At 40.3% G+C, this 17,206-nt stretch overlaps 1 protein-coding gene across 1 annotated transcript; it reads right to left on the minus strand.

Annotated features, from left to right (window-relative positions):
- Window positions 1-1,182: 1,182 nt before the first annotated feature.
- Window positions 1,183-17,178, minus strand: pdk3b (pyruvate dehydrogenase kinase, isozyme 3b). The gene is made up of 11 exons (XM_048166004.1): window positions 16,875-17,178; window positions 9,720-9,861; window positions 8,576-8,647; window positions 5,805-5,989; window positions 5,590-5,679; window positions 5,438-5,515; window positions 5,258-5,334; window positions 2,758-2,859; window positions 2,547-2,660; window positions 2,357-2,470; window positions 1,183-2,253 (listed from the first exon to the last, which is right to left on the minus strand). The coding sequence occupies exons 1-11, from the start codon at window positions 16,975-16,977 to the stop codon at window positions 2,110-2,112; spliced, it is 1,221 nt and encodes a 406-aa protein (XP_048021961.1). The 5' UTR covers window positions 16,978-17,178; the 3' UTR covers window positions 1,183-2,109.
- Between the last annotated feature and the right edge of the window lie 28 nt (window positions 17,179-17,206).

Raw genomic sequence — 17,206 nt, forward strand, 5'->3', positions numbered from 1 at the left:
ATTCAAACATTTTGGATCAGTAAGATTTTTTGAAGTTATTGAAAGAAGTTTCTTATGTATGGAAGAGGATAGCAATAATAAAAAAATAAAACCATCTCGAGATTAAAGTTACGAGAAAAAAAACTTGTTAAATTTCGAGAAAAAGTCGAGATAAAATGTTGAGAATAAACTTAATAAAATTACGAGAAAAAAGTTGTTAAAGTACGAGAACAAATTTGTTAAATTATGAGAAAAATCTCGTTAAATTTCAAGAAAAAAGTCGAGATAAAATGTTGAGAATGAAGTCATAATTTAATGAGTTTTTTCTCAACATTTTATCTCGACTTTTTTCTAGAAATTTAACGACATTTTTCTCATAATTTAACGAATTTGTTCTCGTAATTTAACGACTTTTTTCTCGTAATTTAATGACTTTATTCTCAACATTTTATCTCGACTTTTTTCTCGAAATTTAACAAGTTTTTTTCTCGTAATTTAACGAGTTTATTCTCAACATTTTATCTCGACTTTTTTCTCGAAATTTAACGAGTTTTTTCTCGTAATTTAATGAGTTTATTCTCAACATTTTATCTCGACTTTTTCTCGAAATTTAACAAGTTTTTTTTTCCTCGTAATTTAACGAGTTTATTCTCAACATTTTATCTAGACTTTTTTCTCGAAATTTAATGACATTTTTCACGTAATTTAATGAGTTTATTCTCAACATTTTATTAAATTTTTTTCTCGAAATTTAACAAGTTTTTTCTCTAAATTTAACAACTTTAATCTCGAGATGGTTTTATTTTTTTATTATTGCTTGGCCCTAATCCTCTTCCGTACTTATGCTCACCAAGACTGCATTTATTTGGTCAAAAATGTTATTACAATTAAAAATATCTATTTTAGATTTTAATATATTTTAAAATGTAATTTATTCCTGTGATGGCAAAGATGAATTTTCATCATCATTACTTCAGTCTTGAGTCACATGATCCTTCAGAAATCATTCTGATATGCTTATTTGCTGCTCAAGAAACATGTATCATCGATGCTGAAAACAGTTATAAATAGAAAACAGCATGTATTTGAAATGGAAATCTTTTGTAACATTATATGTGTCTTCACTTTTGACCAATTTAAAGTGTCTAAGCTGAATAAAATTGATCATTCTTTAAACTAAATTTTACTGACCCAACTTTTGAAGAGTAGTGCATGTATAATAATTTATTTATATAATTTGTAGCATTAAAATCATTTATCATATAAAGCAAATGGCTAAAAAATACCACATGGTACATCATACTAACAAGCTGCTGTATTCGCCACATAACATTTTTCAAACATCCTTCACACCCTCACTAATGTAAAACTATTTGCTTATTAAAGAGTTAGTTCACCCAAAAATTAAAATTCTGTCATCATTTACTTACCCTTATGTTGCTCCAAACCTGTATGAATAAAACACAAAAGAAGATATTTTGAAGAATGTGGTAAACAGACAGTAGACGGTAGCCAAAATACTATGGAAGTCAATGGCTACCGTCAAGTGGTTGCCAACATTCTTCAAAATATCTTCTTTTGTGTTCAACAGAAGAAAGAAACTCATACAGGTTTAGAACAACATGAGGGTGAGTAAATGATGACAGAATTTTCATTTTTGGGTGAACTATCCCTTTAAGTCTGACATCACACATCACCGCTTCCGGGTCCTATCAGATGCCAAAGAAAACAACAAACTGTGCTAATATACACTCAGAGTGTGTTGTAATACTACCAAAAAAAAAAAATCCTGATCCTAACCTTTATCTCCATACTGAAATCCCAGATGGCCAGACAGCAATTCAACTTTTATAAATAGTTTTAAATCGTTTTTGTGTCTGCGATGCCGTGAAACTCTATGCGGAGACTGTAGTTTACACTGCAAGTTTTTAAATGCTTAACTTAGATGTATAATATGAATAAATAATGCACAGTCTTAAGTCATGACTTAACTACATATTTTCAGACAGTTAAAAATGGCAGTAAGCAAGTATTAAAAGGCCTGCTCAAGTTTTCTTATCTGGCAGTGTTCAGTATTAGCTTGGCAGCTGTAAGCAGCTCATAACTAGTACTGCAGCAGGTATAATAAAGTCATCTGTTGGCTTTATATGTGGATGCATCTCGTGGGTCACTGCTCGGGTTACTCCAGTCATCAGCCTCAGGACCTGTCTGGTAATGTCGCCATGCTGACTTATTGAAGACTGGAAGACGTTCAAAAGATTCACTGGAAAGAGCCTGGAAAGAGTGGAGAGAGGCGATTTCTAGTTTCTAGTTGAAGCTAATATTATTACTCACTGTAATCCAAGTGTCCCACACATAGAAACGTCAATGCAAACACCTTAAGATGAATTACTGCATCTGTCCCGAACCCTTCAACAGAGTACAGGTTCAAGTCTCCCTGAAAGTAGCGTGCATAGAGTCTAGAGATTGGCAGCCCATATCCAAAACCAGCCTGCAGAGACAATATAAACAGGTTGCATGAAACCACACATACAAACACAGACGTAAGCCGTGTGATGGCTATTTACCAGTGGGACAGCAGCTTGAGAGGAGTCCAGACGTGGTGTTGGGGCAGTGGAATACATATAATTGAAGAGACGATCAATCTTTCGTAAGGGGACACCCCCACCTTTATCACTAATCTTAGAAGACAGACACATAAACATCAAATGAATAAAGTGCACGTGTTATAAGTCTCCATGAACTTTAATGGTTTTACGAAATAGGCATGTGTTTAACCTTTATGGAGAGGTCTTCTTTTCCCAGAGTAACCATTGCTTTCACTGGAGGAAGCCCCTCACTGTTGTTTTCATAGAGCTCCACCGTTGCCCGCATGGAATTCTGCACATATACATAATATAGTGACTTACCCAAAAGATATATAGTAATAAAAAGGAATAATGGCTTACAAAAGCCCACCTAAGATGTGATAATTTGAGAAACACTTTACTGAATTCCACTTAAAACGTCACCTAAAAATATAAGTTATTTTTCGTGATACTTCATTATAAGGTTCATTTTGTTAACATTATTTAATGCATTAGGTAAAATGAATGAAAAATACTTTAACATCATTTATTAATCTAGGTTAATGTTCATAATAATACATTTTTAACATTTGGAATTAAATTAAACCGCATATATGCTAGTTATATGTGCCTGGCTCTTTAGCCTGCCTGTGTACCCCTCTTCTTTTTTTTTGGGGGTGTCCCTAGTGATTGGTTTAGCTACATATGTGCCTACATACCAGTGCATGTGTGCCACTAAACTTTTTTTTTTTTTTAATGGTACAAATGGCTTAACACTAATGACCTATAATCAATACGGCTAAAACTTACCTAATTTGAATGCGCACTCTGTGAGCTTTAACAAATGATATCACATTGCAGGCTGATAAGTGATGAGAAAAGAAACCCCCAGCATCCACCTGAACACATAGTATAATAATTAAGTGTCATTTGATAACGGTCATTGTCAAAACTCTCTATCCTCTTATTTGTATATGTGAAAGCCATTTGGAACAATAGATGAATGAAAGAGCATGACACTGCGTACATTCAGCGTAGAAACATTGCCCTTGGACGAATAATGAAGGTGTAGCTGGAGGTCTAGAGCAAAATATGGTGAATATGTAGAATATGACACTTATTTTAAAACTTGTGAATGGTTGCTCTTTTAGGAATTAAATGCAATAATGCACAGTGATAAGTAAAAAAAAAACATTCACTTTTCTTAGATATTGAATTTCAGGAATACTGGAAATGCGCTGCAATCTGCTACAGCAAACCCTGACCAAGTATTTGAAGGTCAAGCAGCAAGTTCACTGGCTACTGATACAGCAGGAACCAATCAGCTGTGCCCTACATTTGTGGGAGAAATGTCCATATTTGGAACTTTATAGATTCGGATGGCTGGCTTCTGGAAGAGTATCCTTTGACCTGTTGCACAACGTAATGACGAACATTGAGAATGACGAATTCTCTAAAGTGAGAATTTTTAAAGAGAAATTTCAGAGGATTTCGATATAAGAGAAGAGGAGCTTAAATTTGTTGCACAGCCATATTTGATTGAACCTCGAGAGTCGTCTAAGCTTACAGTACTCCTACATCCTGCGTCATACTTCGCATCGGAGGATTACTCGTTTGGCGTGGGTCGACTTTCGCATTCTATGTGCGGTCGTCCGCCGGAAGCTAGTTATTTGAGTTTGTGGAGTTTTGAATATGGATGTTTTTCTTGCGGGGGCGCGTTGCTTCGCTTCGGAGGGCCTTTTTTTGGCCCCCTGGAGTCATGTGTATTGCTTTTTTTTGTGGATGGATGCATTGTTTTTGACTTCAGGGCGTGGCCCCCCCATTCGCAGCCATCGTGGACCTTGGAGGACTGGGGATATTTTTTATCGTGTTCGTCTGGGGGAGGATGGTCTTGTGCACCTGGGGTGGTTTGGAGGTGAGTGAATCATGGGATGGTTTTCATTTTTGGGTGAACTATCCCTTTAATTTTCCTATCATCACTGTGAAGCTACTTTGAAACAATCTGTATTGTAAAAAGCGCTATAAAAATGAAGATGACTTGACTTGACTACAGAGAACAATGGCTGCATCCGAAATCGCATATTCTCTTGAGTAGGTACTTATTTTGAATGATGAATTACTTCACAACCGCTAAAAAAGTATGTTCTATATAGTATGAGTGTGTGTAGTATGCTGTCATTATCACGTGACCTACCAGCGTCAGTTACGTCGCTTCACTGCCATTCACAAATCCTCTCCAGTGGCCTCATGGGATAGTAAAGTGTCCACTGTATGCACACTTCAGTATCTCACCAGAAGAAGTAGGTCATCCGGGTACTTTTTACCTTCTCTTTGTACTGTGAATTCAGACATACTTCTTTTATCACAATTTTTCACCAACTATATAGTAGGGAAGTATGTGATTTCGAATGCAGCCAATTTGATTGAAAGCAGACTGAGTTAAGGACCATCTAGAGTTTCATGACAGACATTTGATGAAAGTACAAAATGCTTGAATAAATCATTTAGATTTTTTTTTTGTTTTCGTTAAAAGTATTATGACTAAACACAAAAATTAATAATGAATAATAGTATATATATAAATTAGCTGTATGCTGTAAAATTTGTTTGTACCTAATGCATAGACTAATGTTAACAAATTGAACCTTACTGTAAAGGGCTACCCAGTTTTCTTTCTCCTTTCAAATTATCCCACTGTCTATTTCTCTTGCCTTGAAGAGCTCAAACAGCATGTGGAAAAGATGAGAGGGCACATAGACCACCTGTATAGGCTTCTTTGGAGTTTTGGCTAGCAGATAAAGTGAGATAAGACAAGAAGGCACAGATAGATTAAAAAGCAACTATGATTTTGATATATGTTATCAAGACAATGAAACAGATAACATTCTCACAGTTGAATTCCCCGATCTTCAGTTCAGGTGCTGTCATGTAGTACTGCTCACAAAGCATCTTTGCTGTCTCATATGCATCTGGAAGGAGATATCAGAATCTTCAAAATGGTTTATTTTGTGTATCTGTGCATTTTAAGTATCTTTTATCTTACCTCTCACCACCTCAGCCACATTGCAAGTTGGGTCGATGCTTCCAATGTGTTTTGGTTGTGCAAGACAAGTGGCATCGCCAAACAGAAGAGCTGCAACAGAATAAAAGAGCTGCTTATTGTTGTACTTCAGTAGCTTGAGACCCCAGTTTTTAAACGGTATCAGGACATTTCTTCTGTCATATTTAATTACTCAACATGAATGTGATGTCACCCACTGTGCTGGTTGATGAGCATGCGGAAAGAAATGCGATTGGTGTAGAAGCGGTCAAGGAAGTACTGCACATTGCTGCTGATGAAGGGGTCGAAACCAAACTTCTCTTTATATTCGATGACACCCTGGGCCATGGTGGGCACCACGTCATTGTGCCTGTTCCGAATCTTAATCAGGATCTCTAAGAAGCTGAAGCCCACAATAACAAGTTCTTTACTACTGGAGGGCATCAGTTATTGAGACATAGAGTGTGTTCACACTTGTAGTTTGGTAAGAAAATGATACATTTAGTCCTGGTTAACTTAACATTTTTAACACCAAGAATTCACCACAGGGAAAAAAGGCTTTTATGACATATATTTTGTGACAGAATTTATCGAACATCCATAACAATGCTGTGTGTTGGGCTCTTGTTGTGTGTGCTTACATATGATCAGGGCTGGGTAGGTTACTTTTAAAATGTATTTCACTACAGATTACAAAATACATGCTTTAAAAAGTAATTTGTAACGTATTTCGTTAGATTACCCAAGTTCTGTAACTTAATCTAAATACTTTAGAATACTTTTGGAATACTATTAAGTATGTAACACAAAAAAGGTAATTGCGAGTTTTTATCTCAATTCTGACTTTTTTTCTCAGATTTGCATGATATAAAGTTGCAATTGCGAGTTATAAAGTCAGAATTGTGAGATATAAATTCCCAATATTGAGAAAAGAAGTCAGAATTCTGAAATATAAACTCTCAATTTTGAGAAAATAAGTCAGAATTGTGAGATGTAAACTCACAATTTTCCAGAAAAAAGTCACGCAATTCTGACTTTATAATTTCCAATTGTGAGTTAATCCCCCGGTTTCACAGACAAGGCTTAACCCAAGTCCTAGACTAAAATGCATGTTTGAGCTGTTTTAACTGAAAGCATCTTGTAACGACATATCTTAAAATATATCAGTTCCATTGATTTGTCTCAAGATGCACACCAGTAATGTTTTTTTTTTTCTAGGGTACGTTTATAAAAGCTACTTCCTAATTGAACTAAGGGCTAATCCTGGCTTAATCTAAGCCCTGTCTGTGAAACCGGGCCTATATCTCTAAAAACACAATTGTGAGTTTAAATCTCGCAATTCTGAGAAAAAAAAAAGTCAGAATTGTGAGATGCAAACTCGCATTTGGAAGGCAAACAAATCAGAATTGTGAGATAAAAACTCACAAACTACTATTGCAAAGCATGAAAACAGTCGTGGATCATTCAGGTAATGACAGGACAGTTAAGATTCATGGGTATTTAAATTTAGGAATGGTGCAATTTTTATAAATTCAGTCATTTGTTGAGTGTAAACATCTGTTATGTTAAATAGCTTACTCAGGACAGTACTAAATAAATATAACATGCAATTTTTATGAACCCTCTTTGTTAAAATTATTAAAATCTTGCATGTTCTGAAAGGGGTATGAACCTTATGAGCAGAAATGTAGCTTAGGATGCTTTTGTAGACTGTCAGAGTCAGAGAATCATTTATCACAGAGAAATAAATGACATTAAAATTCAAAATAATTACTTTGGTAATCTAAAATACTTTGTAGATGCAACTGTAATTTGATTACCACCCATTTAAAATGTAACTGTAATGAAATACAGTTACTCAAATTTTGTATTTTAAATACGTAACTAAGTTACATGTATTTCGTTACTCCCCAACCCTGCATATGATGGTATTTTTACGAGCTGAGAACTCACAAAGAGCTGTAAAGGAGTCAAAACAGCAACAGGAATTCCACACAAATGTAACGAATTGTAATGGGCAACACAGGCGAGAAAAACCAAGTATGCTTGAGCATTCTGTCCTTTTTAGGGTCGCTTCCTGTGACATCACCAGTGCTGGGATGTTAATGCATTACAAGTAACATGAGTTACGTAATCAGAATCTTTCCCCAAGTAACTAGTAAAGTAACGCATTACTTTTTTTTTTATTAAATCATAAATATCACAATTGTGTTTCATGTTTTATTTTTATTGCTGAAGTATGTGTGTTGAACTTTCTTCTCCTGCATCCTATTCTTCAGCAACCCATAGCAGCACAGCTGAAAGGTTTGTTTGAGCTGCGCCCTCTACTGTACAGGCGTGTATTTGCATTTCCTTCAGCCTGAGGCTTATTCATTTGACTTTTGGTTTGGTTTGTTATTAAAAAAACAAACAAAAGCAAGCCCAGCCCAGGTGAGAAAAAGTAAGGCAAAAGTAACAATGCATTACTTTCCATAAAAAGTAACTAAGTAATTAGTTCCTTTTTTAGTGAGTATTGCAATATTGTAATGCATTACTTTTAAAACTTTCCCCAACACTGGACATTACATCCTGGTTTTAGTTCATTTAGATGTCTTGGGATCCGTGTTGCATTCATATTTCAGTCGAACTGCACCAGAGTTCATTTGGAAGTGGATGTTTTCAGTCTGTTTGTTTGGATGTCTACGTTTACACTTATTCATATGAACTGCACTAACAGAGCAATCGCACCACAGTTCGTTTTAATCGAACCAAACCTGCCAAGTGTGAAAACATCCATAAAAATGTTTGATTTATTATGCTAAATTATACTACAGTATTTGTGTAAAACAAATAGAGCTAAACCTGCATTTTTAGTACAAATACACATTTAATACACATACCTTTAGGCAAGAAAAAAATATTTTACACTTTCCCTGACAAAATTGTGTTTGCTAAAAAACAAACAAACAAAAAAAACAGGACAGCACATTTGCAAAGGTTGACGACTCACTCATTAAGGGTGTGGGGATCCTCTGGACTTCTTTTCTCATAGTCTAACAGCTCTTCAAAGCTCTGGCTGTACCTGATACCACAAAAAACATGTATTATATAACACTGCCTCTTCCCTACTTTATGGTTAAGGCTACTCTGTCATTCCTCTCATAACCACTAGGTGGCGTATGTGGCTCAATAAACCTAAACACTGCTCAGTGAACAGTTCTTAAAAGAACAATTTTTGTCTTGGTGTGAAGAACCTTTTTCAGCTATAAAGAAACTAGAAAGAATCAATGGATGTTAAAAGTTCTTTACAGAACCATCAATGCCAATAAAAAAACGTTATTTTTTTGAGTGCAGCACACTAATCGTGCTATTTTATCAGTTTACGGTATGTATACTCTTGAGACCGATTATCTATATGACTGACTACATTAGCAAAAATAAAGCAAAATATGACAGAGCACACTGCACTACTACACTGAAAACAAATTGGCGTGGGATTTACTTTTAAACTATTTTCACTAATATATTTCTAGTAAATTGAACAAATAATTACAAAGAAATGACACACTGAATTAAAAGTGGAATTTTGAATTGAAGTAGAAAGACTGTAATAGTATTTTCTTGTAAATGAATTTCAATAATCTTTGCTTTATTCACAACTTTGAAACATCATACAGTGTGCCATCATTTCTCTTTTCCGGTCTGAGACACATTTTTAACATCTTATTTTAATACGTTATATTTAATACATATTTTTATACAAAAATGGAATTAAAACATTTTTAAAATGATCACTGGATGGCATGCACTTGACAACAATGTCGCATATACTACTATCAATCAATCAATCAATCAATCAATCAATCAATCAATCGTGGAATAATGCCTACTATAACAATTTTCAAAAAACAGTATGCAATATAGTACGCAGTGTAGTATTCCAGGACTTATGGAGCTAAACTCCGCAGGACACTGGCCCTCCTAGACTGAAGTTGCCCGTCCCTGACATACAGGATGCTTTTTTGTACGCATTTATTGTCATATATGTATTTAGAACACTCACTCTGAAAACTTTACACCAAACCCAGTCACTGTTTACCCAGAGCTCACACTCATTATCACACCTGACCCTCACTGAGCCCTGCTTTCCTCACCAGGACTCCACCAGTTTGACGGACGGCTGGCACTGAAGATTGGCGGGCAACAGGTTGACTTCTCTCATCGTATTGGCCAACCTTACTGCCAGTTCTTTCCGCAGAAACATGTAGGAGGTTTTTTCACATGCATTTTCCCTGCCTGGTTAAACAAGAAGCAAGAACAAGTTAGTCTTTGTTTTACAACGATGCGCCTGTTGAGTCTCTGTATGCATGAGTGAGCACTTCTACAACACATTACAACCATTGTTTAATGCCAAAGATTTAAAAAAGAAGGTCTTTATAAAAATAATAAGAAAGAAGACAATGACCGTGAATTACAATAATCAATCAATCAATTAATCAATCAACCAACCAATCAAGGGCACTGAAAAGGAATGTGACACCTCAAATATATTAACATTCAGTTGCATGAAAAAGTATGGGAACCATTTGCAGAATCTGTGAAAATGTGAAGAATTTTAACAAAATAAGAGATCATTCAAAATGCATGTTATTTTTTTATTTAGTACTGTCCTGAGTAAGATATTTTACATAAAGATATCAAAAGTTTGATAACCATTGGTTTTTTAATACTGTGTGTCATTACCTGGATTATCTTTTTTGTTGTTGTTGTTTTTTGTGATGATTGTTCATGAGACCCTTGTTTATCCTGAGCAGTTAAACTGCCCAATGTTCTTCAGAAAAATCCTTCAAGTTCTGCAGATTCTTCAGTTTTCAAGGATTTTTTGCATATTTGAACCCTTTCCAGCAGTGACTGTATGATTTTGAGATTTTAAACTTTAAAAAAAAGTTTTCACCCCCCCCCGTCTCTTAATGCATCGTGTTTCCTTCTGAAGCATCAGTGAATGTTTGAACCTTTTTTTTTAATAGTTGTGTTTGTGTCAGACACAGACGAGGACACAGATGAGGTAAGTGCAACAGTGTTTATTGACAGAGGTTTCAGACACAGGTGATGACACAGGTAGAGAATCTTGACACGTAGAACAGACAATAATATGACAATGATGACTTTCCTTGGCAGATGACGATGAAGACACAGATGATGACGGGGAACTCAGGACTGGAGATGAAGACAACAGGTAGGTACAAAGTTCAGGTAAGACGAGGTCAAGTGACGTGTAGGGATCGGTGCAAGACCAGACAATGCGTGAACGGGACTGGTGTGCTTATATGTGGCTCTGGTGATGATGCACAGGTGTTCAGTATTCCGGTGATTGTGAACGAGTGGGCGTGGCGTAAGTGTCCGTGTCTGAAGGTGCCGGTTGTGTAGCCGTGACAGTACCCCCTCCTCCACGGGCGGCTCCTGACGGCTGGGAACGACGGCGGCGACGGGGTCTACCACGGCTTCGAGGAGCGGGACAGTCGGGATGTTCCTGGTGGAAATCGGTGAGTAGACTGGGGTCAAGGATATCCTGGCGGTTGACCCAGCATCGCTCCTCTGGGCCGTAGTTCTCCCAGTCCACTAGGTACTCCAGTTGGGACCCACGTCGCCGCGAGTCAAGGATAGCTCTCACCCGGTAGATGTTGGTGTCTTCATCGATGGCAGGAGGAGGAGGTACGGCATCATCACCAGGCTCTGTGGAAGGAGGAGACAAAGGGTCAGTGAAGGGTTTGAGAAGTGAAACATGGAAGGATGGTGAGATGCGGTACTGTGCTGGGAGTTGGAGACGGTAGGTCACTTCATTCAGCTGCCTCTCGATGGTGAATGGTCCGATGTACCGGGGACTCAGCTTACGGCAAGGCAGCCGGAGGCGGATGTCCCGAGTGGAGAGCCAAACTTGTTGTCCTGGTTGATATTGAGGAGTGGGTCGTCGGCGGGCGTCAGCTTGCTCCTTGTGCCTCCGGACTGCCTGCTGGAGGTGCACGTGAGCTGAGTCCCAGACCCTCTCGCTCTGTCGGAACCAGTGATCTACCGCTGGGATCTCCGAGGGCTCACCCGACCATGGAAACAAGGGAGGTTGGTATCCTAACACACACTGGAACGGGGTGAGCCCTGTGGTGGAACTGCTGGAGGGAATTCTGGGCGTATTCGGCCCAGGGCAGATACTGGCTCCAACAGTCCTGGTTACGGTGACAGTAGACCCTCAGGAACCTCCCGATTTCCTGGATTTTCCGCTCAGTCTGGCCGTTGGTCTGAGGGTGGTATCCTGACGAGAGGCTGACGGATACCCCTAGGAGGCGGAAGAATGCGGTCCAGACCCGGGAGATGAACTGTGGTCCGCGGTCAGAAACGATGTCTTCAGGTAAACCGAAGTGGCGGAAGACGTTGTGAAAGAGTGCCTCTGCCGTTTCGAAGGCCGTTGGTAGTCCTTTGAGAGGAATGAGCTTACAGGATTTCGAGAATCTATCCACCACAACGAGTATACAGGTGAGTCCTTGAGAGGAAGGAAGATCTGTCATAAAGTCTATTCCAATGTGGGTCCAGGGTCGTTCTGGGATGGGCAGAGGCACAAGCTTTCCTTCAGGCAATCTCCTAGGGGTATCCGCGATGGCACAGACTGAGCAGCCCCTGATGTACTGGGAGATGTCCTGAGGCATGGATGGCCACCAATAACGTTGTTGAAGGAGCGAGAGGGTCCTTCTCCTGCCTGGGTGTCCAGAGCCCGGAGATGAGTGAGCTAAGTCCAAGAGGGTGATCCGGTGATGAGGTGGAACGTACAATCTACCCTCTGGACCTCCCGGCGGAGCAGGTTGGAGAAGGTTCTCTTGTTGGATCTGTTGGTTGATGGTCCATTGGATAGGGCTTACGATCATGGCTGGAGGGAGGATAGGTTCTGGAGTTTCAGGATCGGGATCTGCTTGATGAAGACGAGATAGAGCATCAGCACGGTTGTTCTGATTTCCTGGACGGTAGGTGACTTTGAAGTTGAATCTGGTGAAGAATAAGGCCCATCGGGCTTGGCGATGGTTGAGTCTTTTTGCGTCTCGTAGATATTCAAGGTTGCGGTGGTCAGTGATGACTTCAAACGGTTCCTTTGCTCCCTCCAGCCAATGTCGCCACTCCTCCAATGCGAGCTTGATCGCCAGGAGCTCACGATTGCCAATGTCGTAATTCTGCTCCGCCGGGGATAGCTTCTTGGAATAGAAGGCGCATGGATGGAGTCGTGGAGGATCCCCCTGCCGCTGGGACAGTACCGCTCCGACCCCGGTGGAAGAGGCATCTACCTCGACGATGAACTGACGGTTTGGATCGGGATGGACCAGGATCGGAGCGGACTTGAAGGCGAGTTTCAACTGATGGAAGGCGTTCGTGGCCGTGGGGTTCCAGGACAGAGACTTGGGCCGGTTACGGAGAAGAGAGGTGAGTGGTGAACTGAGCATGCTGTAGTTGTTAATGAAACGGCGGTAGAAATTAGCAAAGCCCAGGAACCTCTGAAGCTCCTTGATGGTGTTGGGTTGCTTCCAGTGAGTGATGGCTTCCACCTTCCCCTGGTCCATCTTCACACCATTGGAATCGATGACATAACCCAGGAACTGGACTGAGGAGGTGTGGAATTCGCATTTTTCCAGTTTAAGGTAGAGTTGGTGTTCACGGAGCTTCTGGAGGACGAGTTTGACATGGTTCACATGGTCTTCATAACGATGAGAATAGATGAGAATGTCATCGATATATACAATGACGAACTTGTTCAGGTAATCTCGGAAAACTTCATTCATATAATTCTGGAACACAGACGGACTATTGGACAATCCATACGGCATCACCTGATATTCGTAGTGCCCGGACGGGGTGATGAACGCTGTCTTCCACTCGTCCCCCTTCCGTATGCGAATCAGGTTGTAGGCACTCCTCAAGTCCAGTTTTGAGAAAATGGTGGCTCCACGTAATTGTTCCAGGGCAGCAGGGACCAGAGGAAGGGGATAGCTGAACTTAACGGTCTGTGAATTGAGATGGCGATAGTCAATACACGGCCGCAAGCCTCCGTCCTTCTTGGCCACGAAGAAGAAACTCGACGCGGCAGGGGAAGTCGATGGTCGTATGAACTCCTTGCTGAAGAGCTTCCTTGGACGTACTCCTCCATGGCCTTCTGCTCCGGGATGGACAATGGGTATACTCTTCCCTTTGGTAATGTAGCCCCAGGCAGGAGGTCGATGGCGCAGTCCCATGGCCGATGAGGTGGAAGTTGGGTTGCCAACCGCTTACTGAAGACATCCTGGAACGCCCGATAAGCTGGAGGAATGGTTACTTGGACTTGGGTTTCTGGACTTTCGACTGAGGTAGATTGGATCGGCAGTGGTGGTTTTCTGGATGAAGAAGATGATTGAAGAACTCTTACTGGTAAGGTAATGCAGTTTTCATGGCAGTTCTTACCCCACTTGAGGATTTCACCATTTGACCAATGGATGTACGGTTGGTGTTGGTTTAACCATGGGCGTCCCAGGATAATGTCAGCGGTTGACTCCTCCAGCACCATAAATGTGATGTCCTCCACATGCAAGTGACCGACGCGAAGGATGAGTGTGGGGGAGAAGTAACGGACATGACCTCGGCCCAGCGGTTTTCCCTGTATGGTAGTAATTTTCAGGTCGACGGGGCTACGTTGGCGTTTGGCATTCAGTTGATTGAGGGTTTGTTGGCTGATGAAGTTCCCCGCCGACCCGGAGTCAATGAGGGCTTGTACTGAAACAGAAGATTGACAATGTCTTAGGTTCACCCAGGTCTTAGTTAAACGTGCTGTTTGAGGTGGTAATTGAATGGTACTCACCGCTGGACGAGGAGGCCGAACTGGACAGGTGGGTAGTTGATGTCCATCTCCCCCACAATACAGGCACAACCGTAAGTTGATGCGGCGTTGTCGTTCCTGTGGTGGTGAGATGGTAAGTGTCAACTTGCATGGGTTCAGGTGCTGGAGGCGCGGCAGATGGTGAGACAGGCGGAGGATTTACAGCGGGAGCGGTGTGACTGCAAGCAGCAAGACGTTGGGAGACCCGGATAGTTTTTTGGATCAAACTCTCTAATCCCAGGGAATCTTCATATACTACGATCAGTTGTTGAACTTCTTCGCGCAATCCATGGCGAAAAGCTGTGAGGAGAGCGGTTTCATTCCAGCCGCTGATATAGGCGAGGGTGCGGAAGCGCACAGCATATGAACTTACGGTCTCGTTCCCTTCTTGACGAATGTTGAATAACTGATCGTGAATGGATAAGTCAGCTGTCTGCTGGCCGAAGACTTCCTTTAACTGGGAACAGAATGAGGACACGGAACCAAGGATCGCAGAATTTGCTTCCCATAATGATTGGGCCCATTGTAGGGCTTTACCTGATAGTAGATTGATGATGAATGCCACCCGGCTTCTTTCGGTGGTGAATAGATGGTTATTGGCTTCCATGTAAAGGGAGCATTGTAGTAGGAACCCGCTGCAATCCTCCGCCGCGCCGCTGTATGTCGCTGGTTTGGCCATGGGACTCGCAGGGGCAGCTGAAGAAGTGAGCGGTGGAGTAGGTGTTGATGATGACGGTGCGGTGGTTGTGGTATTTTGAAGGAGTGAGGACCGTACAGCATTGACCAGTGCCAGGAAGGGATCCGTGGTGCGGTCCCCGCCTGTGCCTGAAGAGCTCTGCATCTGGTCTGGTCTTCTGTCAGACACAGACGAGGACACAGATGAGGTAAGTGCAACAGTGTTTATTGACAGAGGTTTCAGACACAGGTGATGACACAGGTAGAGAATCTTGACACGTAGAACAGACAATAGATATGACAATGATGACTTTCCTTGGCAGATGACGATGAAGACACAGATGATGACGGGGAACTCAGGACTGGAGATGAAGACAACAGGTAGGTACAAAGTTCAGGTAAGACGAGGTCGAGTGACGTGTAGGGATCGGTGCAAGACCAGACAATGCGTGAACGGGACTGGTGTGCTTATATGTGGCTCTGGTGATGATGCACAGGTGTTCAGTATTCCGGTGATTGTGAACGAGTGGGCGTGGCGTAAGTGTCCGTGTCTGAAGGTGCCGGTTGTGTAGCCGTGACAGTTTGAGTCCATCAATTGTCCTCAGTGCGAAAAGATCAATCTCAAAACCATACAGTCACTGCTGGAAAGGGTTAAAATATGCAAAAGATGCTGGAAAACTGAAGAATCTGCAGGACCTGGAGGATTTTTCTGAAGAACAGAGCTCAGTTTAACTGCTCAGAACAAACAAGAGACTCATGAAGAAACAAACAGTCGTGGATCATCCAGGTAACCACACACAGTATTAAGAATCAGTGGTTCACAATCTTTTGAACGGGGTTATTTTAATAAATTCAGCTATTTTTCTGCCTTGTGGACTATATGTAAACATCTTTTATGTAAAATATCTTACTCAGGAAAGTACTAAATAAAAAATGCATTTTGTATGATCTCTCTTATTTTGTTCAAATTATTCATATTTTCACAGATTCTGCAAGTGGTTCCCATACTTTTTTCATGCAACTCTATATATACCATACCAGCCAAAACCTTATAATTACTATTTCCCACATTTTAAAATAATAATGTGGTCACCCAAACAGTGAAATAAAATATGAAAATTGGGAATTAGGTAGTGAATTGTCTGCAAACTCCAGCCAAAAATATTTAAAACATATTAGATTTGTATTTATTACGTTTTTAATTTACTAGGTAATATAAGTTTTTTGTTGTTGTTTGTTTGTTTGTTTGTTTGTTTGTTTTTCCAAACTTTTGATTGGTACTAGTGTATGTTTGACATCATGCATAACAAAATCACACATTGGACTCTTGAGATACAAGTTGTGTTTGCATTTATTTATACTGAAATTAAGAGCTCCAGTGTACCTAATGTATAATCTATTCATAAAGCACGTATTAGCCTTTGCAAAACTGGACCAGGTTCATGATATTATGAGTGATACGTAATGGAGAGTCTATTTTTATTCAGCTGATGGCAGTGCTGTGCCAATGCTGAGCTTTAGCTTTCACTTGACCTTAACATTCAAGGTTAATATATGTAACGTTACGGTATATAAAGTCAACGTGTTAATTCATGCAGAATATGTGGTGAAATTAAAAACAATATATTCAAAATGAGACACCATTAATCGCTGAACTTAAGTTCAGCACGAGACAATCCTACATTAAAATTGCAATTTATTGGCGGTTCTTTATTTCAATGCTATGCATTTCTACCAGTGTTTCATTACTCACCAAAATCCAGGAATTGCTTGATTGACATCGGTGAGGGCGAAAACCTTGAATAATATTCGATTTTGTGCGTGACATCTTTCAGTAAGTAGTTAAAAAGTTTCATGTTTAGGATACAGGGCTGTCAACTTCCATACAGCTCGAGTACAGCGCTCACTCCAGACGTGAGGAGGACTGGATGTCGTATTTTACTCATTCAACACTACTTTACGATCCATTTCGTTTCTATAGAGACAGCGTTGCTGTAGAGCTTGTTAACGAGCAGAATCTTGTGATCCTCGTCACGTGACGCGGCAGCGCGTGCTATCACTTGCAGGGCCATAAGCTACAACTTG

Source organism: Megalobrama amblycephala, linkage group LG18 (genome assembly GCF_018812025.1).
Source record: "Megalobrama amblycephala isolate DHTTF-2021 linkage group LG18, ASM1881202v1, whole genome shotgun sequence".
Lineage (NCBI taxonomy): Eukaryota > Metazoa > Chordata > Actinopteri > Cypriniformes > Xenocyprididae > Megalobrama > Megalobrama amblycephala.